Raw genomic sequence first — 25,570 nt, 5'->3', positions numbered from 1 at the left:
AATCTACATTTGACCTTCGAGGTAAATCTAGGGGAAAGGTGTGGTTTCCAGATGTTAGTAAGTAGCTGAACACGAGGCAGATAAAAAACAGTATGACTAAGGTTCATACCTTAGATCTGGACAACCCCAAAAGGGTCTTCACCATCTTCAGTCTCCATGACAGCTTATCCAGACTGGTCTGAGGTCTGACAGTTGTTAGACATGAGGGCGTGGCTCTCTTAAGTATTTCGAGAGTAAGAAAAAATTGTAATGTCATCATTTTCTAGGCTTCAGTATTTTCTGCTGTTTTCAAGTTTTTAGAACCAAATGGCACACTGCAAGACAAGCATCCTCTGTTTTTAAATCGATGACCAATTCCTGTTTTAAGCTTTCAGAAATGAATTCCTATTATTAAGTTAATCACCGCATTGGAAGTGAGAGATCTATCTTTTCAATGTTAAATGAGCTTTATCTTGAAAAACTGGACCATTTCTGGAGTTTGTTAATCTGTCCCAGAAGAGCAAATGTCCAGAAATACCAGTTGACCAACCTTGTGTCTCAACCCTAGTATATAAGTTGTCGAGTAGGTGACATGGCTAAGTCAAAGGTGGCTTCTTTTCTTGAAGCCCTTTTGGACCTCCGTCAGAGCACTCATTGTGCCATATTTAAATTGTCTGCCCAAACGGTGCCCTTGTAATTATCTTTGTGTCCTTGGTGTCTAGCACACCCTCAGGCACTCAACAAATGTTTGAGTAGGCACTCAACAAATGTTTGACAAGTTATGGAATGAATAGAATTCTTAATTTTTTCTCTATGTTAGCCAAAGATGATCAGGCCATATATATCTTTTTAAGTTTTTTTTTTTTTTTTTTCAAATGTGGACCATTTTTTTAAATAGAGTCTTTATCGAGTTTGTTACAATATTGCTTCTCTTTTTTATGTTTTGGTTTTTTGGCTCAGAGGCTTGTGGGATCTTAGCTTCCCAGCCACCAGGGATAGAACTCAGACCCTCTGCACTGGGAGACAAAGTCTTAACCACTGGACTGCCAGGGAAGTCCCTAGGTCATATATTAAGTTTGCTGAATTTGAAAAGAAGTTTGATTCATTAAACAAGGTGCAGTCCCCTAATACCCACTCACTCTTCTGCCCTGTGCCAGCACAAACATATGCCTGGGCACCAATTTGCATTTTTCTAATCTTCAGATTTCCCAGCTCTTTGGAAATATTTTTCGTGGTTCTTTTTCATTTAAATGGTAATTTCCAGCATTGTAAGGGGAAACCATTTCCCAGGCATTTGATTTGCATCAGTTCACAAGACATTGCGTATAAAAAAGCCAAGTTGTGTCAACATCTGCACATTGGACCTCCCTTGAATTTTAGTAGCTATGTCTCCCAGTATTCAAAGACTTCTTTAAAACCTGCTAAGTGTTCCCTATCCCCATGAAGAAAGGGGGAGGGGAAAACATGTCTCTGTTTGCAAACAAATAACATGTGGAGCATAAAAACCATAAAATTAATGTCTCTTGATGTGCAGCCAAATCTGAGCAAAATGTAAACTTTGAGTAATTAGGCTGTGTGTGTGTGTGTGTGTCTGTGTATCTTAGTGTCTGTGCGTGTGTGTACATGCATGCACATGACTCCATTTTAGTGTAGACTGTTTGTGTCTTATGGAAAACCTAAGCCCTGATGAAATGGTCACTATTTTCAAATGGTGACCACAAAATCATTGATTTTTTTTAAAAAGTCTTGTTTTTTCAATCAAGTGTAATGTTCAGTTCAAGTCAGTCTTAACGTGTCCTTCTAGGAATAAAGGTTCGCTTTGGAGTACAGTGTTTTATACAACCTTGCCTTAACTACACACAGAGCAGAGTGGCTTTGAAATTAAGCCGAGAATTGCAGCTCTGCCTGAAGAATTGTTCAGTGACACAAAGTACAACGTAGTTGCTCTTTCACAGAGTTATCTGGTGCAGTGGACTTTTGGAAATAAGCCCTTGTTATGACAGATATGAAACTTTATGAGATGAAGTTCATTAGAGCACAGATGAGTTTTCGGAAAGGCATGTGTATCCCCAATGCCATTTTACCACCACATTTAAAGGAATGAAGTCTTCCCAGTTATGTGGAGAGTTTTTGGAGAGCAGGACCAATGTTTCTGCTTTCATAGGCACAGCCTGGTGAAGATTTGAGCCTGTCCAGATGTAGCCAGTTGAGTGATAGGTGTGTACAACTCAAGAACTCAACTCCAGGTGGGCATTTTTATTTACTTGGTAGCATTTTGATTAGGGACAAGGAGAAAATTAGATGCAAATTTTAATATATTCTAGGGAGAGCAAAAATGGGACTTACATTGAAAATGAAAAGGAACGTTTATTTTCATCCATTTTTGCTTGTGTGGTAAGGCAGTCTAGCAATAGAATGAGAACACTGCAGATATTTAGGATGGGAACCAGGCATTCAAGGCAAAATTTAAATATATTTTCCTTAAAATCTAATTTAATAGTTGATTTAGAATGAAGGCACCTAAGACTGCATTATATTAAGTTTCATTTGCTTATATAAAATATTAGTAAAGAATTGTTCTTTACTGATAAACAGTAATTGCTCTTTACTGAAAAACACTGATAAAATAATGCTCAATTTTTAATTAGACTTTAGACAGTATTTTTATTTGGATTTAATTGGACTTCAGACAGTATTTTTATGACTCTTTTTTTTTTCTTTTTGGCCTAAATCGGTTGTTGAAAATCTCTAGGCTCTTCAGGAATATGTTCTTCTTGCTCTGAATGTTCTTTTACTTTTCAGAACTGCCTGCTGGTTGGGAAAAGATTGAAGACCCTGTCTATGGTATCTACTATGTAGAGTAAGTGCCTATTAAGACTCATTTTAGTTTGCATTCTTCTGTAATTATGTACATTTATGCTGAATAGAATTTGTCATTGTGATAAGGTAAAAACAAGTAGTAATAGTAACATTATATTAATTTTATAATGAAAAAATTGTTTAATGAATAAGAAAATATTCAGCAAATCTGATGATGATATATAATAAAATCCCCGAGGGCAACATGTCTTCTGTTTACTATGGTATTGCCAGAGCCAAACATAGTCCTGGTCTATGGCAGGTACTTAATAATAGATATTATTTGAATGAATGCAAAAAGCAACTACTCAATAGACCATATGAGTATGAGTTGTTTATCTTCAGGAAGAGGATCACTTTTGCCTATTGTTTTGCCCTGCTCAGGTCTGAGATTCTCAGTGATTACTTATTTATTCATTTAAACTTAATAAATTCTCTAGTACCAAAAGGTAGCCGTTTCCTTCTCCAGGGGATCTTCCCAACCCAGGGATCGAACCCAGGTCTCCTGCATTGCAGGTGGATTCTTTAACAGCTGAGCCTCCAGGAAAGCTGTTAAAAAATAAAGCCTGCCTTGAAAACAGTATTTTGAGTTCTAAATAATCACAGAGTCGGAATATTTCTAAACTTCTTAGGAAATATGATTTTGATGAAGTGAAAAGATAAGAATATGTGTAGGCTTGTATATGTATGTGTTGATGTAATGTGTGTGTATATACATATACATATATCATATTGTTGTTTAGTTGCTCAGTTGTGTCTGACTCTTTTGTGTCCACATGAATTGTAACCTGCCAGGCTTCTCTGTCCATGGGATTTCCCAGGCAAGAATAGGGGTGTGGGTTTCCATGTCCTTCTCCAGGGGATCTTTCTGACCCAGGGATCAAGCCCAGGTCTCCTGCATCGGCAGACGAATTCCTTACTGCTGAGCCAACAGGGAAGCCTCCATATACATACACTGAATAAGAATGGCAAAAAAAAGATGCTTTGAATTCATATATATGTTTGTACGTGTGTGTGTGTATTTTTATGTTTCCTTGGCCTTATTCGTTTGGAGCCATCTGAAGTGAACTGAAGTATCTGGGTCTTTGTCACTTTGAACACATCACATTTGCTTAGGTTAGCTGCATTTGGAATCTTTTTGCCTAGAGCTTATATTTTGAATCCTGACTCCATGCCTATTGATCAAAATAGTTGACAGATGTTGGTGGAGTCCTTCTTTTAACTTGATCTTTGGGGGGCAGGGTACTTATAGTTTCGTGAACTGTATTGTAGAAAGTTACACACAGTTTCTGGCACTACATGTTACAGACACCACATCTCCACTTTCAGCTCCATTTTAAAATAATTCTGTAACTGATTTCTTGTTGAATTTAAGAAACGTTCTTTGTCACATGATTCTTTGGACATTTGGGAGAGTCGGTGGTTACAGTCCTGGGACTTGAAAACTGACCAGGCTGAGCTTGAAGCCTCCTTAGTGTTGACTAGCTCTGTTTTGTTAGGTCAGCTGGTACTTAACTGCTCAGAAACTTATTTTACTTATCCACAAAATAACAATAAAAATAGGACCTTCATCTTGGCATTTACTGAAGATTTTAAAAATAAATCACATGTAAACCTGGTTGTACAATACTTGGTACAGATAAGCAGTCGGTATGTGGAAACCATTCATTTTTATTTTTGTTGTATATTCCTAACTGTGATTTTTGACACAAAATGCTCAACCACCTGATTTGCTCAGGTCCAATCAAGGGAACTTGGCCTGATTGGCGTTTTGCTTGTGGGACAAAATGTTTCCTAACTGAGTGCAATATGCCTTCTGCTCCAGCCACATCAACAGGAAGACACAATATGAGAACCCAGTTCTAGAAGCCAAACGGAAGAAGCAGCTGGAGCAGCAGCAACAACAACAGCAACAGCAGCCAGAAGGTTGGCTTTCCCTCTATCTGTGGGCCAGGAGCTCCAGGCAAAAAAGCCTGGGCACTGACACCCCCGTGTGGTCAGAAGTGGCCGCGAGGATCATGTCCTGTGTGGTGCTAGGAGCTCAGTGTCCTGGAAGCGTGGGGAGTGATGCAAAACTCTGCTAGAGTCCATACCCTGAACCCAGACAGCTAAAGTGGGGGGCCAGTTTAAAAGCACCCAATCTCCACTCTGACTTAGAAAGGGGCTGGTGTTAGATTGGAGAAGCATTTCTGATAGTGACAGAATTCCCTTGTCCCCAGGAACTTTTGCACAGCACCTGGTATCTAAATCCCACTTTAAGATGTTCAGGGTATGGAACTAACTTTTAATTGTAGGCATCAGAAAAAGCTGGTAATTTTCAGTGCTCTTAAAAAATTAAAAGTTACTTTTTGCTCTTCACAAAAACATGAACAGCTCAGAAGTGGAGAACATTTACATCTCCCCTGCTGGTTCCCATTCTATTCTCAGCAATAAGCAATGTGCAGAATTTTTCTGGGGATGTACAAATATGCAGATTTTAACAAACACCAGGTCATAATTTATGTATATGAACACATTCTGTATTTACATACATGTTAGTTTTCTGGCCTATTTTTCTCAGTTAAATATATTTCTTGCACATTTTCAAGGCTGCTTAATATAGATTTACCTTGGGATTTTTAATGACTGCATAATATTCCTTTTATGAATCTCTTTACTTTATTTAGACCTCTGTTTATTAGCAGATGCTTAGATTTTTCTTCATTTTTCATTGCAGTCTTTAAAAATATTAGGTTTACTGCTCCTTCAATATAATATATGAATATAAAATTCAGTACTTGTCTTGTTATCATGTTGAACTTAATAAATACAGACCATAACATGGAAGTTGGCAAAGTTTTTTGTAAATGACCAGATAATAAACGCTTTAGGCTTTGCTATTCATACAGCATCTGTTACAGCTACTCATCTCTGCCCTTATGGTATGAAATATGCAATAGATTGTAAACAAATGTATGTGGCCAAAACACCGAACCCTGAAATTTGAGTGTCATGTAATTTATGTGTCAACAAAGTATTCTTCTTAATCATTTAGAAATGTGTGAAAACCATTCTTGACTTGCAAGCTTTATAAAAACAGTCACGGGGCCCAGTTTGGCCTGTAAGCCATAGTTTGCCAACCACAGCCATAGACTGTATTTTAGAGAGTGTTTTTGTATGTTTCTGTGTGTGTGTGTGTGCGCGCACACTCAGCTATTGAAAAGTTCTCCTTTCCACCTTAATCTCTTTTCTATTTAAAAATTAAAGAAAATGTTTTTTATGAATTTGGGAAATTAGAATGTACAATTGAAAAATGAGTGTAAAATTGACTATATGTACACAGTTGACTGTGTTATTTTAGCTGGAAAGGTGAGTTTGGGATGAATCTTAAGATTCATTCACAGTGAGTTATTTCTTGGTCTTCAAAGTGAACGAGACTATGCTTAGTTCATACAGTTAGACTAGTTAGGACTCAGGGGTTTTAGTAATGGGTCCCCTTCGGGTTTTAGAGATGATAGGGGACAGCACCTTACCAAACTCCTGAAACCTACCTTTACTGCCCTAGCCAAGCAGACTTCAGCCACCCAACCAAGTCTCAGATGAATTATAGAAGTTTCTGCCTTATTGGGCCTGCTTTTCTGATATTTTTTTACTTGATCTCACTTTGAGCTCTGCAGCCAGAGGGAACTGGAGATTTTATTTTTTGTATTTTTATTGGTTTTATTTCTGTCCTCAGATGTCTTAGGAGAAAGAGACATAAACACACACACACAGGGAGGGACCTTAACATAGAGTAGGTGTGCTAAGTAGTGTCCTATTCTGTGCAACCGTATGGGCTGTAGCCTGCCAGGCTCCTCTGTCCGTGGGGTTCTCCACACAAGAATACTGGAGCAGGTTGCCAATGCCCTCCTCTAGGGGATCATCCTGATCCAGGGATCGAACCCTCATGTCTTATGTCTCCTGCATTAGCAGGAGGGTTCTTTACCACTAGCGCCACCTGGGAAGCCCTACATAGAATATCATCAGATACCAATTTCTTTTCAAGTGAAGCTCTCTGCTTCTGGTTTTATTGGTTTGGGTAGTTTTATAATGAAGAAGGTGGTGAATCCTAAGTAAGGTGACCAGTGATTGGAAGGAAAACAGTAAACTGTTTCTTGTTTTCGTTGTAGAATGGACAGAAGATCATTCATCGCTTGTGCCTCCTGCTATTCCAAACCACCCGCCGAGTAATCCGGAGCCAGCCAGAGAAGCTCCACTTCAGGGTAAAGTGTTTTTATAATTGCATCCTAGTTTGGCTCAAAAGTTTAATTTTTTTAAAGAAACTTTAAAAAATGAAATCTGATAATTCCCAGATCTTTCCAAAGGATTGTTCCAAGATAGTTCTTTGTTGTGGGGCTGACCTGTGTATGTGGTAGGGAATGAGCAGTGTTCCAGCCTCTACCTACTCAGTGCCAGGAGAAACCCTCGCCCAGTATGACAGACAAAAGTGTCTCCAGATATTGCCAAATGCTGCTGGGAGTTGCGGGGTGGGGATGCAAAATCATGTTGAGTTGTGAACCCTAAATTTAGAGAACACACAGATTTAATACTGTGTTAAATAAGATACCCTGAAAATTCAGCACTGCGTGTTTTAAGATTCTAGTCAATGTATTTGCTTTTGACTAAGATTTTCTTGTAAATGTAAAATGGTTTGATATTACTGTGGTATACACTCTAATCTCTGTTCTTGTTGCGGTTTGGGCATTTATGCATGTTTTACAATGTTTCATTGGTTCTCGCTTATTTACATTCACAAATAGTATGCATCCCTACTGAGATTCATTACAGAAAATTGGAAACTCGGAATTTTGCTACTTTCAGGCCTCATTACTTTTAAAGGATAGAAAAGATTTGGCGATTTTTTTCTTTAGCTTTTTTCTTTTAAATAAAATAGAATAAGCATCATATTTAATAGTGTTGGGGAGTATGTTACTGAACCAATAAAAAGCTGTAAAATTTGTCTTTTCTTTTCTCTACATTTTTAAAGATATAAATGTGTTAGATATTAAAACATAGGTAAGATACCCCTTTTCCCTAATTTTCATTCCTCCATTTTTATTTTTATAAGAAAAATTATTTCCCTTTTAGCTGATATTATCATGAGATTGGTATTAATATCAACTTGTATAAATTAGTTTGATACCATTTAATGGTGATAATGTTTTTAATATGGACAAAACATAGAAGATAATAATATATAAATTCATATCAACAGGATTGTGGGCTCCTCTCTATTTTTAAAGTATAAAATTCCTTCTTCAGCTTCATGTTGTCCTATTTCTTTCTCTCATGGTAAGTTAACTACACTAACTTTTCAGTTCCTTGAACCTCTTGTTAATTCCTTGAATCATCGAAGCTATGGACCACATCAGGGTCTTTGCATATGCTGTTCTCTGTTTGCAGCTGTCTTTTCCTCCCACTCTCTGCTTTGCCAGCTTCTGCTCATCTAAGGTTTTTGTTGGATTCTGTCCTAGTCACTCTTCCCGTGTCAAACTTCTTGTTTATAGAATTTAACAGTTGGTAATTAGTGTTCATTTGAGTTCAGTTATTTAGCAAGTTTTCTCTTCAGACTATAAATCCCATGGAGGTATGAAACTGTGTTTTGTTGTGTTTTGTTTTGTTCTGTTTTTCCACTGTAGGATATCCTGAACTAGGATGTATGTACATCCGTGATAAACAGCCTGGCTTCCTTAAAGGATTGTCTTAGAGATTAAATAAATTAGAGCTTTAAAGTTTCGGATTCTGAGTGTCAAATGCTTTGTGCACCAACTGAGTTGAGAGTCCAGACAGTATTGATCTGTATTAGGAACTTTATTTCAGATTCTTCTCCTTTTTTTTTCCTCCCCTTTTGTTCTTTAGTCTTCTTGGGTCCCCTAGTGGTTGGGGTTTGGGAGAGGCTCACTGAACTCCCTGTGGGAAATAGTCTATTCTTAAAACTTTCTACTTTATAGTCTCTGTATTGACTGTTGTCTTTCAAGCATAATCGTAATCTTCAAAGTATAACCAATACCATAGAAGCCAGTTAAAATCCATACTCTTTGACTCCAGGCTACAGTTGTGAGAAACATTAAGTTGGCTTTATCACCATAGGTTACAACTCTGAGTTCCCTGTGTGCCTTTTAGGTATCCTGGTGTATATTCCTGACAGTACTCTGAGGAAGAAGCTGTGTAGCTAATAGGGTTAGATTGTTTGGTATTAATTTTGCTGAGTTCATTGCTCAGCTGAACTTTCCTCTGATCAAGAGAGTATCCTTCTCAACTCAGAAAATGTTAACTTTAAAGAGATTTGCTCTTGGGAAATCTCTGCAGCTTCCAGCTTTATGCTCAGAGATTTTGCAGCTACCCCTTCACCCTACCCATTTCACCACCACCATCAACAAAATAATAACCGACATTGATTGAGCTCTTTTTAGGCATCAGGCACCTCCTTGAGCACTTCAGCTATGTTATCTGTCACCATTCCTTCTTACAACTATCACGTAAATAGTTGGGGTTGGTACTCTGATTATCTCCACTTATACATCCGACACTCAGGCAGAGAGAGGTTTAGTAATTCACACACAGCCAGGAAGTAGTAGAGCACAGATTTGAACCCTGGGTGTCATTAGGAACAGGTTAAGTTCTGACTTAAACCTTTTTTTTTTTTATTTTGTGGGATACCTCATCGTCTTAATGTATGTCATTCAGTTTGGATGTTACTGGGTACATGTTACCTTTTAAATTCAAGTTAATTACAATTTTAAAAAATAAAAAAGTTTCTTGTTTCTACTAGCCACATTTCAAGGGCTCAGGAGAGCCTCATGTGACTAGCAGCTGCTGTATTGCATAGTGCAGATACTGAGCATTTCCTGTGTCACAGTGGGAAGTATTCTGGGGCAACACAGTTCTATGGTATTCAAACACTAGTTTCAATAATAGTGCCAACTTGGCAGAGAAGCAAACAGCTCCAGGTTCTTCATGAGTAGATGTTTTTGGGCCGAGACCCAGAAGGTCCAGATTCAGTGAATCCAGGGCAGGCCCCAGAAATGAGTACATTTAAAAAAAGCTACCCAGGTGATCCTTCCACATCACCAGATCTTACAACTGGTGACTAGTCAGCAGATCAGCCTGTCTTAGAAAATTGCATGTGCCACAAGGCTGCAGCAGAGAGCTCCTCATTCTATTGCTTGTATATAGAAAAGCACTTCTCCAAAGCTACAGTAACTGATGACCTACCTGTACATAAAACGTAATAAAATGTGCATAAATGTGGAACCCTCTGATCTTCCCTCCCTAGTTAAATGTTGAAACAGAAAGTCAGTGTGTAATTTCAAAGTCCTCTTCATGTCTCTTTTAAGCTGAAAGCATTCTCAGCTCAAAATATGCTAATGGCTTTTTAAAACATTCATTTAGATAAACTGCCAGACACATTTTTACATTTTCTAACTTTGCTATAATCAGATGAAAAACTTACACACCCAGCCACCTCTTGCAGCCTTCTCAAAGACAGGTTAAATTTCATTTCTTTGCGCTCTTATTCATCCGTTCATTCAGCACACATTTTTGGAGCACACACAGTGAAACAGGCCATGTTTTACTTACACTCTGGTCATACAATCAGAAGTCCGTGTGGAGTTGGTTCTAGTGTTATATGTGTGAGCATGTGCAGTGCCTCTCCTGCAATGGGGTATGGGGGAGAGGGAGATGAAACCCCCAATCAGTGAGTAAGTTGTATCCCGTGTAAGATGGTGATAAATGCTGAGATAAAAAATAAAGCAGGTAAGGGGGATTGTGAATGCTGGAGGAGATATTGCAGGATTTAATAACGGGACAGAGAGTGTCTCACTGAAAAGTTGATGGTTATTGATGTCTTTGCCTAAGTGAAATATGTGTTTGCCTTAAAGCTTTCCCTAGTAGCCTCTGCTTCAAGAATAGCTGATATTCGCATACCCCATAAAGGGTAATTTGAGGGTTATCTGAACGGTTCTCAGTTTTCCATCTAGTAATTGCCATGGCAACTCTTTCAGTACAATCCCTGACTGTGCTTGACATCCCCTCCCTGGTGCTTTGGCAGATGACTTCACATGGTGAATCCAGTTCGGCCTTGCCTTTCTTTAGCCATGGTGACAGGACTATAGTTTGTCGTGCTTCCAGCCAGCCTTGGGACTACAGTAGAGGGGAGGAGGTTAGTGAGCAGACCTGTGACTCCAGACAATTTAAAAAAGTCTTCTTAAGAGCCAGAGACTTTTGAAATGTGCAATTAAAAATTGTATGTGTTCCCAGAGACCTTTTTAAAAAGACCTTTTAGATGTAGCTAACCAAAAATAACTTTCCTTCCTGGGTGCCAGCCTCCTAGTACAGAGACATGGAGATTTTTTTCTCCTTTTTTTGGATAGCATTTTTGGTAGAAAAGTAATAGGGCATATGGGGAAGCTGTGTCAAGGGCAGGAGACAGGAACTATAATAGAGTTGAAAGAGTCTGAGCCTAGAATTATGTTCACTACTTTGGGATAATCAGGGAAATTCAATTGAGCTTCTCAATTACAGAGAAATGCCCAAACTCAAAATAAAATATTGGATTTGTGTGCAAAATGTTACTTGTGAATGTTATCAAGAGAATTCACTAAATGTTTGGAAGCTGTTTAGCTGTATATCTGTTAATTTCTTTTTAATGAGACAACTGATTTTGGACATACCTAGGCTATTTTACGAATTGTTAAACGATGCAAATGGACAGGAAAAATCAGTTGAATTTAGAATTCAGTTCAAAGTAGTGACTCCTTTTAATTTTTAAAATAGCGATTCTCTTTATTATTTTTGGTTGTGCTGGGCCTCCATTGATGTGCATGGGCTTTCTCGAGTTGCATCGAGCGGGGGCCTGCTCTCCAGTTGCGGTTTGTGGGCTTCTTACTGTGGTGGTGCCTCTTGTTCTGGAGCAGGGGCTCCAGGTTGTTCAGGCTTCAGCAGTTGTGTTGCATGGTCTCAGCAGTTGTGGTGCACAGGCTTAGTTGTCCTGGGGCATGTACAATCTTCCCAGACAACCGGGAATGCAGATTGAGCCCATGTCCCCTGCATTGGAAGCTTAAAGTGTGTTGTATTAGTCACTCAGTTGTCTCTGACTCTTTGTGACCCCGTGGATTGTAGTCCACCAAGCTCCTCTGTCTATGCACTGGAGTGGGTTGCCATTTCCTTCTGCAGAGGATCTTCCCGACCCAGGCATTGAACCCGGGTCTCCTGCATTGCAGGCAGACTCTTTACCGACTGAGCCACAGGGGAAACCTCCTAACCACTGGAGAAACAGGGAAGTCCCATGATTCTCCATGTTTTATTTATGTGAGTTATTCTTTGTGACCATACTATGTCTCCTGGTATCATCTGTTTATTTTCAGAATGAGTTTTCTATTTGAAAAGTTTCTGTGTGATTGACTCTACAAATGGGAGCCAAACTCAAGACAAGATACTGGAAGCCATAGTAGAAAATATAATCTGTAACAAAACAAAAGACACAAAGCAAAGACCCACTCCATTTTTTTGAAGGGCCTCATAGCAGCTCAGTTGCTGTCAAACTAAATGAAACAAGACCAAGGATCTGTGTCAGACAGTGGACACCCATGTCATCCTTCTGTTACATTTTCTTTTGATCTTCATGCTGACACACAGTGAACCCTAGCCCCCTCCTTACCCAAAAGGGTCTGGGAATTCCCTTATAATTGAAATCAAGAAGGACTTTCTTAAAACACCTCTGTGCCCCCATGCCCCAGCACAGGCGTTTGGAGAGCTATCTCTAACTTGTATCATTTCTTATTTGCTTCGTCTTTTCACTCATGGTGACCCTCCTTCCACATCTTGTTTTGATGCAGGCAAACCCTTTTTTACACGAAACCCTTCAGAGTTGAAAGGCAAATTCATTCACACGAAACTGCGGAAAAGCAGTCGTGGCTTTGGCTTCACAGTCGTTGGAGGGGATGAACCTGACGAGTTTTTGCAGATCAAGAGCTTGGTCCTAGATGGTCCTGCCGCCTTGGATGGCAAGATGGAAACAGGTATGAGACACCACATGATCCTGTGTGGTCAGGACCAGACAGCACCGTGATTTCTTGAGCTTGTCATTGTCCTTTAAAAACTTGGCGAATGAGCAAGCTTCCTGTACTACGTAAATGTGTTCCCTGGTATAGATGAAAAGCTTTGAAGCTGCTTTAACATTTTCCCTTTTGGGGATCTGTTAGGGTGCTGTCGAGTATAGTAAAGGAGTAACTTACTAAAAATGCAGATCCATTTGAATGAATGAATTGTCAACTTGGTATTCTGCAGTGTTTGTTTGTTTGTTTGTTTTGCAAAAAAGCTCAAATGTTCTTTCAATGATCATTATATTCCCATTAGCAGGGAAGACAGTAAATGCTACAAGAATGCCTTATTAGCATAAACAGAGTAATAGAAGCTGTTTTTCTGTGCCTTGCAGTATCACCCCCTAATCCAGTTTCAGTTCAACTTCTTATTGGTAGGATTTTATAGTATAAAATTGATTAGAACTTTCCTGGACAGTTTTTTTAATCCCCAACTCTTTTGCAGGAGACGTAATTGTGAGCGTGAATGACACCTGTGTTTTGGGACACACGCATGCACAAGTTGTGAAAATCTTCCAGTCCATTCCCATTGGTGCCAGCGTGGACCTTGAACTCTGCCGAGGTTATCCATTGCCTTTTGACCCAGATGACCCCAACACAAGTTTAGTGACTTCGGTGGCCATTTTGGATAAAGAACCAATTATTGTGAATGGGCAAGAGACCTATGACTCACCAGCTAGTCACAGTAGTAAAACAGGCAAAGTCAGCAGTATGAAGGATGCCAGGCCAAGCAGCCCTGCGGACGTGGCTTCAAATGGTTCCCATGGTTACCCCAATGACACTGTCTCTTTGGCTTCCTCCATAGCCACTCAACCAGAACTCATAACTGTTCATATAGTCAAAGGGCCAATGGGTTTTGGTTTTACTATCGCGGACAGTCCTGGGGGTGGTGGCCAAAGAGTGAAACAGATTGTTGACAGTCCAAGATGCCGAGGCCTAAAAGAAGGGGATCTTATAGTGGAAGTTAATAAGAAGAATGTGCAGGCCCTAACTCACAACCAAGTCGTGGACATGCTCATCGAATGTCCAAAGGGAAGTGAGGTCACATTATTGGTGCAACGAGGAGGTATGTAGATTTATTTTGTTTCCTTTTTTTTTAAAACCTTAATATCCATTGTTACATATACTGGTGGCTCTTTGCAGCTTTCTAAATGTCTACTCCTTTAAGATCATTTTTATTTAAATATTGTGAAATGCATTCAAAATGCCTTCTGATTTCTCCAAATGTTAGCCTCTTTAGACTAAAGGTTATGTTTATACATTATGCGTTTATACAGAGGGCATGCACATTGGGTAAAACTGTTGCTGAGAGTGGGATCCAGCTGCTCGAGACTTAAAAGCCAAAAAAAATGCAAGGCTGGTGGAACGGAAAATTCATTTTGTTTTGGTGGCAGGCAACCTGAGGGAGGGTGGACTTACGTCCAGGGGCCCATTCCCACCCACCCCTCCCCCACCGACATTCAGTGGGCCAGAACTTTTATAGGCAGAAGGAGGAGGTGTATAGGCAGAGAGAAGAGGCTACATGCGGAAATAGCACAGTCTGATCAATGCCATCTTGATTGTTTCAAAGGCAGTTAGTTTTCAGTTCCATTTCCAGTTTATTCCCGTTTCTTGGAGGCCAGTTCTCAGAATTGTGGCAGCTCATCTCATGGCTACATTCTGATCATCAGGCAGTTACCTTATTCCACCTGATGGGGGTTTCAGTGTCTATAAAAAACAGCTCAAAGGATATGGCTCCAAATGCTATCTGTAGCCATTGAGGAGGACCTCAAGGTCCCTGACTTTGCTTAGTGACTAAACTAATATTTTTTCGTTCTGTTTGATTGTTTCATTTGCTTCTGCATTTTCTCACTTCTCGGATTAAACTTAATCTTTGACTCAAGTTTTTCTATGGACAAAAGACAGGCGGAAGACCTGGAGGGAAATAACCATAGTATCCTGCTCTGTTTCAGTTTCCTTTAAATGTAAATCAAACTGAGCCTTTTCAAACCCATTAAGATTTGAAAACCTTTATCCTGTAAGTCTCCTGAACCTGGTCTGCGCAGCGTGCATGTGAAATGTAGCTCTTGGCCACTCTTCCAGCCTCATCTCACACTCCACTCCCTTCCTCAGTGTGCTTGGCCACCTGGGTTCTCTGTGATGCCTTCAGTTCTCTAAGCCCTTCTGTCTCGGGGCCTTTGCACTTTCTGTTTCCATTGCTTGGAAAACTTTTCCCCAACTCTTCACTTGGCTGGCTCAGTCTCATTCAAGTCTCCTCCTGAGAGAGGGATTCTCTGATTATTTATCTAAAGCAGCCCCCAGCAATCCTGTGTAATCCCTATTGCATCACTCCATTTCTTGTTAGCTTTCATCACAGTCATTATTATCGCTAGCCATTGTTTTGTACGTTTTCTTAGTTTTCTTTGTTGCTCTCCCTTTTTCATTAGAATTTAATATCCTTAAAGCCAGGACCCACGTCTGCATGTTGATAGTTGTGTCCCTGGCATTTAACGTAGTACCTGACTACTGCTAGGTGTTCATGCATGAACAGATAATGTATGAATGGACATGTGATTATTATTTCCCTTGGTGGGAGCAATAGTTCCATGAATCATATTAAAAACATCTCAGCATACGAGAATGAGATGGCTGGATGGCATCACCGACTCGATGGACATGAGTTTGAGTGAACTCCGGGAGTTGGTGATGGACAGAGAGGCCTGGCGTGCTGTGGTTCATGGGGTCGCAGAGAGTCGGACACAACTGAGCAACTGAACTGAACTGAACTGAATACCCACATTTTGATGAAGTGGTTAAGAATCGCAGAGAAGTGAGGTATTCTAAATAAATCTTGAGACAGTTGGCTTTCTTCTTTTTCCCCTGTCAGCACCCCCATCCCCCCACCCCTGTCCCATCAGAACTTCCAGGACCTCACACTGAGAAATATTTCCTGGGTCAGTGTTTGTGGCTAATCTTGATTACCTCCCACAATGGGCAGGAGATTGGTAGTTCCCCTGACTCTTGCCAAGATGATGTGTTTATGCACGGAGTATTCTGACCCTCTGAAAAAACATCAGGACCAGACTTCTACTTTCTCTCTGTTTCACTGAGATGGAAAAGCTTGTGTATGTTGCAACAGCGATGATCTTGGGCTCTCATGAAACTATGTGTTCTGTGATCAAAATGACTGGGGTTGTTGGAAGGGAATCCAGAATTCAGAACTGTCTGTGTGAATCACAGTGCTCAGTTCACCATTCTTAAACAGGTATAAAAGCCATTTGCACATTTTTTCAAAGAGTTATTTCTACCAATAATATTTTGAAGTGTCTTCTTATACTTGACTTCACAGATGTGTTTTAAACAGTGACCAAGATGTTACAGGAAGTGACTTGAGGTTAAGGATGAGGAGGACTGGGAGAGGGTGGAGGATGGTGGTACCTGGCACTCACACGCAGGAGAGCAGTTTGCAAAGTGCTTTTGAAACCTACATGCGCCTCTCAGGCCATGTTTACCATGTCCCTGAAAGGTAGGCAGGTACCAACCAAGAGCAGGATTGAGAAGTTCACCTGGATTCTTTGGTTTCCAGTCCAGTATTCTGCTTTACTTAACTCTTAATACCGCTGATTTTTGCATATTTGCTGGTTTTAGTGGCCAGCAAGCTGGAAACTTTGTAAATAGTTTCTGGTACATCAGGGCATCTCTGATTCAGCCACTGCTCATTTGACATTACAAATCACACTCTTCTTCTTCTTCATTTATTTACCCCTTCATTTCTTTTGTCATTTTGTTCAGTTTTTCTTTTCCATTCAATTTAATTTCAAAGGGACGAAAAACAAAGTATCACTGTAATCTACTAAACCACGGATGGTTAATGGAACCATTTTGTAATGTATCTGCCCAAGCTAGCAAACAACTCATTATAAAAACATATCCCAAGCTGATTCACTTTGTTGTATAGCAGAAACTAACACATTGTAAAGCAATTATCCTCCAATAATAAAATTAAATTTAAAAAAATCTTTAAGAGTGTACAAGGAAGCATGTTAAAGAATCTTAACCACAGTGAAATATAATGGAAATGATCAAACTATGCATCAATAAGGTATGGGTTAAAAATAAAATACTCTTGATTTCAAATATGTTTATTTTCTCTCTTAATTCCTCAGACCATCTTTCGGTTAATGCCATTACATTTTATAACATTAAATTAATAAGAGAAGCTCCAGAATACATTACCACACTAGTCAACATCTGCATAGTTTATACCAGAACCTGAGTAATTTAAAATCACTGTAACATCAGCAGTCTTTAAAATATGCTATATGCTTTGTGTTTGATTTATGTATTGGATAGAAAGTTTGTACATCTTCCCTTGGCAAGCCAGCACCAGCTACTATTAATCTTTCTAGAAAGCATATAAATATATTTGTTTCTGCCATATATCAGTTATTTGAATCAGGGCTGGCATTTTAATCATTCTTCTTGTATGATGGGAGTGTAAATGAGAAGGTTTGATGATCAATAAGGATAGCAGCTAGGTTAAATGAGAAAGCAAATGGCCACTTCACTGATTCTTTCTAATGAATCTCATTTCTGTCTTAACTTCGGGTAAGCAGATTGATAAACTCATTAAGTCCACACTTTTCTTGATTCTCAGGATTTCATATCTCAACGATGGCACTTTCTATGCTTTAAAGAAGTAGTCTTTCTACTTTGGGGCAGAACTTAGCTACATTTGCATTTTGGTTTTCACTCTTAGTCTCCTAAACTCATTTTTTATTTTTGTTCTGGTTGAGATCAGGTGAGTTTTGTTTTTCTTTCCATCTCCCTCCTGCCAACCTGAAAATAAGCAGAGGTTGAAATATTATTTGTAAATTTCTGGAGATAGTTTTCTGGGTCAGACTTGGGCTTGCGGGGGGTGTCCCTCCATAGCCTTGTCAATTGGGATCGTTACTGATTTGTTTACAGGTGTCTTCTCCGTAAACAAGTCCGTGTCTGTGGCTAGCAGTCAAATTCTATAAAGGGCAGCACCTTCTTCCTTTGCCTGGTTTCCCATCTTCCCATGGCCAGTCCGTTCCTCCTTCTCCCTCTGCTGTCCAGTCAGGAGAATGCCTTTTATTTTTCTTAATTTTTCACAGAGCATTTGCATTCAGAAGACCCATCACCTGACACCAGTGTGAGTCTAGAGTCTTTTTTGCGTGTTTGGAAAATGATGCTACAAGGTTATTACTATTGTTTTGAATATTTTTTTTTAATTTACAAAAGATGAAGAATTTGTTTCGTAAAGGTTTTTTACTTTTAAAAAGAGATTATAGTATATGTAGCATAACTACCTGTGCCCCCTGTGTAGTTTGTGTATTTGGCTAATTTATACCTAGTAGGAAGTATGATGCTTTTGAAGATATCATTGGGGGTGGAGTCAGAATACTCTGTTTCAAGAGACAACTTGGAATATTTTTTGAAAGAGAAGGATGTGTGTTTTACTTTGACAGAAGATGTGTATTGAAAAAGCTGAACTGAGGACTTCCCTGATGGTCCAGTGGTTAAGACTCTGAGTTCCCAATGAAGAGGCCTGGGTTCATTCCCTGGTTAGGGAACTAGATCCCACATACCACAGCTAAGATTCATTGTGGCCAAATTAAAAAAAAAAAAAAGTACATGTCATTTTGTTTTCGTTGCTGTTCGGTGACTAGGTCACGTCTGACTCTGCAACCCCATGGACTGCAGCATGCCAGGCCTTTCTCTCCTGTACTATCTGCTGGAGTTTGCTCAAACTCCTGGCCATTGAGTTCGTGATGCCATCCAATCATCTCACCCTCTGTCACCCTCTTCTCCTCCTGCCCTCAGTCTTTCCCAGCATCAGGGCCTTTTCAGTGAGTCAGCTCTTTGCATCAAGTGGCCAAAGTATTGGAACTTCAGCTTTGGCATCAGTGCTTCCTATGAATATTCAGAGTTAATTTCCTTTAAAACTGACTGGTTTGATCTTGCAGTCCAAGGGACTCTCAGGAGTCTTCTCTAGCACCACAGTTCGAAGACATCGGTTCTTTGGTGCGCAGCCTTCTTTAAGGTCCAATTCTCACATCTATCCATGACTACTGAAAAAACCATAGGTTTGACTATAATGGACCTTTGTTGACAAAGTGATATCTTTGACTTTTCATGCACTGTCTAAGTTTGCTACAGCTTATCTTCCAAGGAGTAAGCGTGTTTTAATCATCTTGTTTTAAGTGATATTTAAAAGAAAAAGCTAAACTGAGGGTTCCAGGAGTCTGCCTCTAGTTCAACCTCTGCCTGTAACTCCTCTGTAACTCTGACTGGGTTACAACTCCTGCCCTGAGACTCATTTCTTTATCTTAAAAAAAAAAATATTTTGAACTAGATCATCTTTAGGATGACTGCTCTAATTTTATGCCAATACTTTCATTGATCTGTAGAGGAAAGAAAGCTTCGAGAATTAGATGATGCAAGTTTAAATTCCTTTATTCCCTTTGTGACTTTAGGCAAGTCATCTGAAAAAAGTAGCACTTATGCCAGATCCTGACCTAGAAGCAGTCACATGATGAGTAGTGTGTTACTGATCTTATCTAGTATCAGAAGCCACTGAGTGTGGTAGCTTTTTTTTTCTCTTTTTAAAAAGAGTTTTATCCTGTACCTGCAGAATCTTAATCTGAGTACACGATGTACAGACACCTGTATTTTTTTTTTAGAAGCTCTACCAGCAATTCCGATGTAAAATCAGAATTGGAATCAGTTTTAGGCTCCTGCCCTCCTGATTCCTTCTCATTTTGATTCTGTGACGTATAAATGGGAGTTAAAGTTTATAAAATTTAAAGTTGTTTTCATTTCTAAGTAATATTCTTCTTCTAAAGTCTACTTTCTAAGCAACAGATTTCTCCCTTTTCGCTAAGGTCCTTTGCAGCTCCCAAATTTGATATTTTTCTACTTTAGAGGAGGATAGAAAGGAGAACTTGGTCTCCGAGATGCTTCTTTTGAGCTCATCTCCCGAGTGGCTTTAGCTGATCAAAACGGAATTAGAAGTGATGCTTTGTTTACTGAGTGCTCTTGTCAGGACACTGAGTAATTTTAGGATCTGAATGTAAAGTAATGAAATGCTAGGATTCCTGGAGGCCAAGACTCTATCCAACTTGTACTTTTGTATCTCTGGACATCATGGGGAATCTGGGATGTGGTAAGGTCTCAGTTAGATACCAACTGGATAAATTTAACTTCCTCTGCAAGTCACATTAGAAAATTAATTACGTAGCTTCATAGTCACTCTTCATAACTTCAGAAACATAAGAGAGAGATGTTAAAAGACAACAAATTAGATATAAAAATGGTGATAGTGATAGTAATGATAGTGTTAAAAATATTATTGGTTATACTATGTACCAGAATTGTTACCATGGTACAAGCGATACATATACACTTAAATAAAACCTCTTAGCATCCCATTGTTGCGACCACATTGGAACCATCCATTTGCAGTGTGATTCTGAACAGGGATCTGTAGGAAATGAAGGCAGTGATTGGCAGGGGGAAAAAAGGAATTGCTTTTGTTGTACGTGTTGAGACTCCACAGTTAAATTTGCTTAGTATAAAGCAAAAGGGAAATTTCTGGTTTAGTTGGTAAGTATGTATAAGACACTTCCTTGCTTAAAGCTTTTGTAATAAAAACACTAAATGCTTCCACAGTGTTTCAGGCTGAGTTGGTTCTAAACATTTTACATGTCATAATTCGGGAGCCCTCTGAAGTGATTAAAACCTGGTTGTTGTTTATTAGCTAAGTAGTGTCTAACTCTTTTGTGACCCCATGGACTATAGCCCACCAGGCTCATCTGCCCATGGGATTTTCCAGGTAAGAATACTGGAGTGGGTTGCCATTTCCTTCTCCAGAGGATCTTCCTGACTCAGGGATCGGATGCACATCTCCTGCATTGGCTGACGGATTCTTGACCGCTGAGCCACCAGGGAAGCCTGATTAAAACCTTATCTCCCCTTTAAAAATTTTTTAAACAGGAAATCTTACATTTTTATTTATTTATCTTTGAAGTCTTTATTGAATTTGTTGCAATGTTGCTTCTGTTTATGTTTTGTTTCTTTGGCCCTGAGGCATGTGGAATCTTAGTTCCCTGACCAGGGATCAAACCTCCACCCCAAGAATTGGAAGGCAGAGTCTTTTTTTTTTTTTTAACAGTATATACTTTTTTATTGAAGTATAGTTGATTAACAATATGATATTAGTTTCAGGTACACAGGATAGTGACTCAGTATTTTACAGGTTAAAAGTTATTATAAGATTATGGCTATAATTCCCTATATAATACTGCTATACAATATATCCTTGTTGCTTATCTATTTGATACATAGTCGTTTGTAAAAAAACAAACTAGTGGTTACCAGAGGGGAGGGGGAAGAGGGGAGAGGAAAGTTAGCAGTGTGGGATTAGGAAGGCAGAGTCTTAACCACTGGACCAGCAGGGAAGTCTTGACCTCCACTTAAGAGGAGAGGATCCTGAGGCCCAGAGAAGCTCACTGATTTACCTGAAATCACACAGCCGAATTTGAACCCAGCGATTCTACTTCAAAAGACAAATCTGTCACCCACTGTGTTAAGCAGCCTCCTGGCTTTTAGATAAGAATCTCCAATAACTGTTGAGCAGTACGCCTTATACATAAAGGAATGAATAAGGTCTGAAGTCCATGGCAAATTAATGCAACCCAATTTTCATACAAATTAATGATGATATTTAGTTGATTAAATCGTCATCGATCCACATAGGGAAAGCAATATCTAATCTCATCATCCAAGCACATGATTAGCATTAGCTCTTCTTTGTGTGTGTTTTTCCTCTGTCTGAAACGATGTAGAACCATCATAATTAGAACCGCAGTGGAGCTGTGCCCTGCCTCAGAGTTAAACCCGCGTTATCTGGCGCCTCTGTTCTCTTTGCCCTCTGGTCACGGACTGGAGAATGAATTGCAAATTGCACCACTTAAGGTTTGACTGCCAGAATCTCTTCAAGTTGAGCTGCAGTGCCTTGGAAAGGAAAATTCAGGTTGCTGGCTGAGTGATATCCTAATAGAGGCAGAGAGTCCTGTGTATTCACATCAGCGCAACCCATCCCCTCCCCCTCCTCTGTCCTGTCATCCTCCCCTGTCTTCCCCGGCCTCTGCCATCCATCATGTGGCACCTGGCCTTGCTGTGGCCTTGCAACAGGTCTCGACGCTTCCTCTAGTCCATTCTCCAGCTAGAGTGATTTAAAGTCAATTGGATCCAGTCACTGCTAGTGTCAGGATGACATCCCATCATTCAGAGGAAACTCCAAAGTCCTGTGTCACAGTCTAGACCTGCTCTTTTTTCCGTCTGTGTATTTCCTCCTACAGAGAGCCACGGGACTCTCTCACTCCTGCCCTTCAGGCTTCTGGTCAAAGGTCCTTTCCTCTGTGAAGCCTGCTCTGACCGCTAATAGTAAACAGTGTCCACCTCCATCATGCTCTGCTCTTTCCACTGTGAGAGCAAAGGCTGGATCTCAATCACGATTTGATCCTCACCACCTAAAATCATGCCTGGCACATTGCAGGTCTTCAGAAACTTCTCTATATTGAAAGAAAAATAAAAATTAATGCCAGGCCATTTGTTTTCATAAGTGCTCATCATCTTGGACAGAACTTTCTGGGAGGAGCGCTTATCATTAGAGCTGGGTAAATGGGCAGCAGGAGATGGACTACCTGAGAAGTCACGCATCATGAAGGTGACATAGCCTGACTTTCAACCCAGACTTCTTGGCCTACAAAACCCATCCCTCTATCATGGGCTGTTGTAAATGGCAAGGGAAACATGGTACAAACAAACTTATAATCAAGATAGAAATAGACCCACAGACAGTAGAAAACAAACTTATGGTTACCAAAGGGAAAGGGATAAATTAAGAGTTTGGCTTTAATAGATATACACTGCTATATATATATATAATAGATAAACAACAAGAACCTACGGTATAGCATAGGGAATATTTTATAATAACCTATAGGAGAAAAGCGGAGAAGGCAGTGGCAACCCACTCCAGTACTCTTGCCTGGAAAATCCCATGGATGGAGGAGCCTGGTAGGCTGCAGTCCATGGGGTCACTAAGAGTCAGACACGACTGAGCGCTTCACTTTCACTTTTCACTTTCACACATTGGAGAAGGAAATGGCAACCCACTCCAGTGTTCTTGCCTGGAGAATCCCAGGGACGGGGGAGCCTGGTGGGCTTCCGTCTGTGGGGTCGCACAGAGTCGGACACGACTGAAGCGACTTAGCAGCAGCAGCAGCATAGGAGAAGAGAGTCTGAAAAACAATACACACATACATACACACGTACATACACACGTACATACACACGTACATACACACACACACACGTACACACACACGTACACACACACGTACACACACATACACACACACATACACACACACATACACACACACATACACACACACATACACACACACATACATACACACGTGAGTGTATGTATGTGTGTGTGCTTAGTCACTCAGTCATGTCTGACTCTTTTGTGACCCCATAGACTGTAGCCTATCAGGCTCCTCTGTCTATGGGATTTTCCAGGCAGGAATACTGTAGCAGGTTGCCATTTCCTACTCTAGGGGATCTTCCCGACCCAGGAATCGAACCCATGTCTCTTAAGTCTCCTGCATTGGCAGGTGGATTCTTTTCCACTGTGCTACCTGGAGCCTATATATATATATGTGTGTGTATATATATTCATATACACACACAAACACATACACATGTATGTGTATAACTGAATCACTGTGCTATATACCCAAAACTAACACAACATTGTAAATCAACTCTCCTTCAAATAAATAAATGACAAGGAAATAACATTATGTGGCAGTGGATCATGGTCCAATTAAGCCTGTTCTCCAGGTCCAGTGCAGTTGTCACTATCCACATGTGGCTATTTAATTAATTAAAGTTAAATACAATGTAAAATGTAGTCTGATGGACCACATTTCAAGAACTGAAGAGCCATATGTGGCCAATGGCTACCATATTGGACAGTGCAGTTTTAGAATCTTTGCATCCTCGTAGAAAATGCTGTTGGACAGTGCCACTCTAGAGATTTTGATTATTTTGCCCTCAAAAGTGCTATGTTAATATCCTTCATTTTACCCTTCCTCTTATTTTTAATGCCTTTTAAAGAAGAAAAATACAAAATTGAAGGCAACTTCATGGTTAATGCACTTCTTTTATACAGATAATAATAATAATAGGTCCTATTTATTAAATTCTTTCCATGTGTAGGTACTGCTCTCAGCTCTCTACATGTGTTAACTGGATGTTAGGGGGTCACAAGGAATTGAGACTCAGAGAACATGAAACATTTGAAACATATTAGCTCTTGGGCGATCTGCTGTGTTCCAGTCCTGAGATAGCTTTATCAGCTTTTAACCTGGCCAGGAAGCATCTCATGTGTTATACTGGACTGCTGTTAAGGAGTTTAATTTACATTATTATATTATGTAAAGTATCTTTACCCCCAAAAAAGAAACTTTAACACACAAAAAAATTGCCTTAAATTCTTATATATGAAATAGTATATAATCTATCAGCAATTTACAGTTTGTCAGACCTCAACTTAAAAAAGGAAGATGTAGAAATCATCTTGGTGTGTTTATCTGGTTTGGTATCTCAAACTAATTGACCTCCCTGCTTACCTGTGATGCTTGGTTTTTCTAGTAATTTTGAAAGTTGAGTCCTCTTAGTAAATCCAGTGTGCTACCTAATAACTTCCTAGCGATGAAATGTAAACTTAATGTACCAAGTTATTTGCTTTTGTGCATTATTTATTATAAATATGTATGTGATTTATAATTTTCATTAAGGAGTGGTGACATTGTCTCCCCTTTCTGGAAGAGTGTAGGAATTTCAAGTTAGAATTATTGCATTGGTCTCTGGGCTGTAGAATACTCATTCTACCTACAGGTCTGCATTTAAATGTTAAGAGGGTCTTTTGTTTTCCCTTTTGGGGGGGACAAATTCTTAAACATCATGGGCCAGGCATTGTCTAGGCTCTGGGAATGAAATAGATCATCTACAAACAAAACAAGTTTACTCCAGATTTCATGACCCTTTTATTCTACAGGAAGGAGAAAAAGGGCAGAAATATTCAGATAAGCAAGAAAATATCATCCAGAGAGAAGTGCTGTGAGGAAACTAGATGAAGTGGTGTGGGAGTGACAGAGGAGTAGGGCTGAGAGGGCTGCTTTCAATTAGATGACAAGATTTGAGTGACCACGAGAAGGAAACAGCATTCCAGGAACAATGGACAGTTAATGCCAAGGCCCCAAGAAGGAACTAGAATGGGGGACAGTGTGGCTGAAGAAAGGTGAGCAAGGGCAGTGGTGATGAGCTTCAGAGACCAGCAACCAGGGTCTGGAATTTGGATTTTATTTTCTGTGTGATGTCTGGTTTTAAGAAATGCAAGGATGAGATCTTGTTAACATTTTAAACAATCTCTCTGGTGTATTTGTAGAGAATATATTTTAGAGGAACTGATGTGGAAGGGGAGACCCAGTAGGGCCACTGTGGTGGTTGGAGAAGGGTATTTACAGTGT

At 39.7% G+C, this 25,570-nt stretch overlaps 1 protein-coding gene across 14 annotated transcripts in view; it reads left to right on the top strand.

Moving 5' to 3' along the window:
* MAGI1 (membrane associated guanylate kinase, WW and PDZ domain containing 1) overlaps positions 1–25,570 on the top strand; it is a 663,463-nt gene that overhangs the window by 568,919 nt on the left and 68,974 nt on the right. For all 14 annotated transcript variants that reach the window (XM_055414277.2, XM_055414266.2, XM_055414267.2 and 11 more), the window contains 5 exons: positions 2,782–2,839; positions 4,664–4,764; positions 6,987–7,079; positions 12,696–12,878; positions 13,405–14,025. In XM_055414277.2, the coding sequence (XP_055270252.2) occupies positions 2,782–2,839; positions 4,664–4,764; positions 6,987–7,079; positions 12,696–12,878; positions 13,405–14,025 (1,056 nt within the window). The remainder of the gene's footprint in view (positions 1–2,781; positions 2,840–4,663; positions 4,765–6,986; positions 7,080–12,695; positions 12,879–13,404; positions 14,026–25,570) is intronic.

Source organism: Moschus berezovskii, chromosome 24 (genome assembly GCF_049115385.1).
Source record: "Moschus berezovskii isolate FMDL1 chromosome 24, NW_MosBer_1.0, whole genome shotgun sequence".
NCBI lineage: Eukaryota > Metazoa > Chordata > Mammalia > Artiodactyla > Moschidae > Moschus > Moschus berezovskii.
The sequence above is the reverse complement of the archived record's forward strand: the minus strand, read 5'-3'. Positions and strand labels throughout refer to the sequence as shown.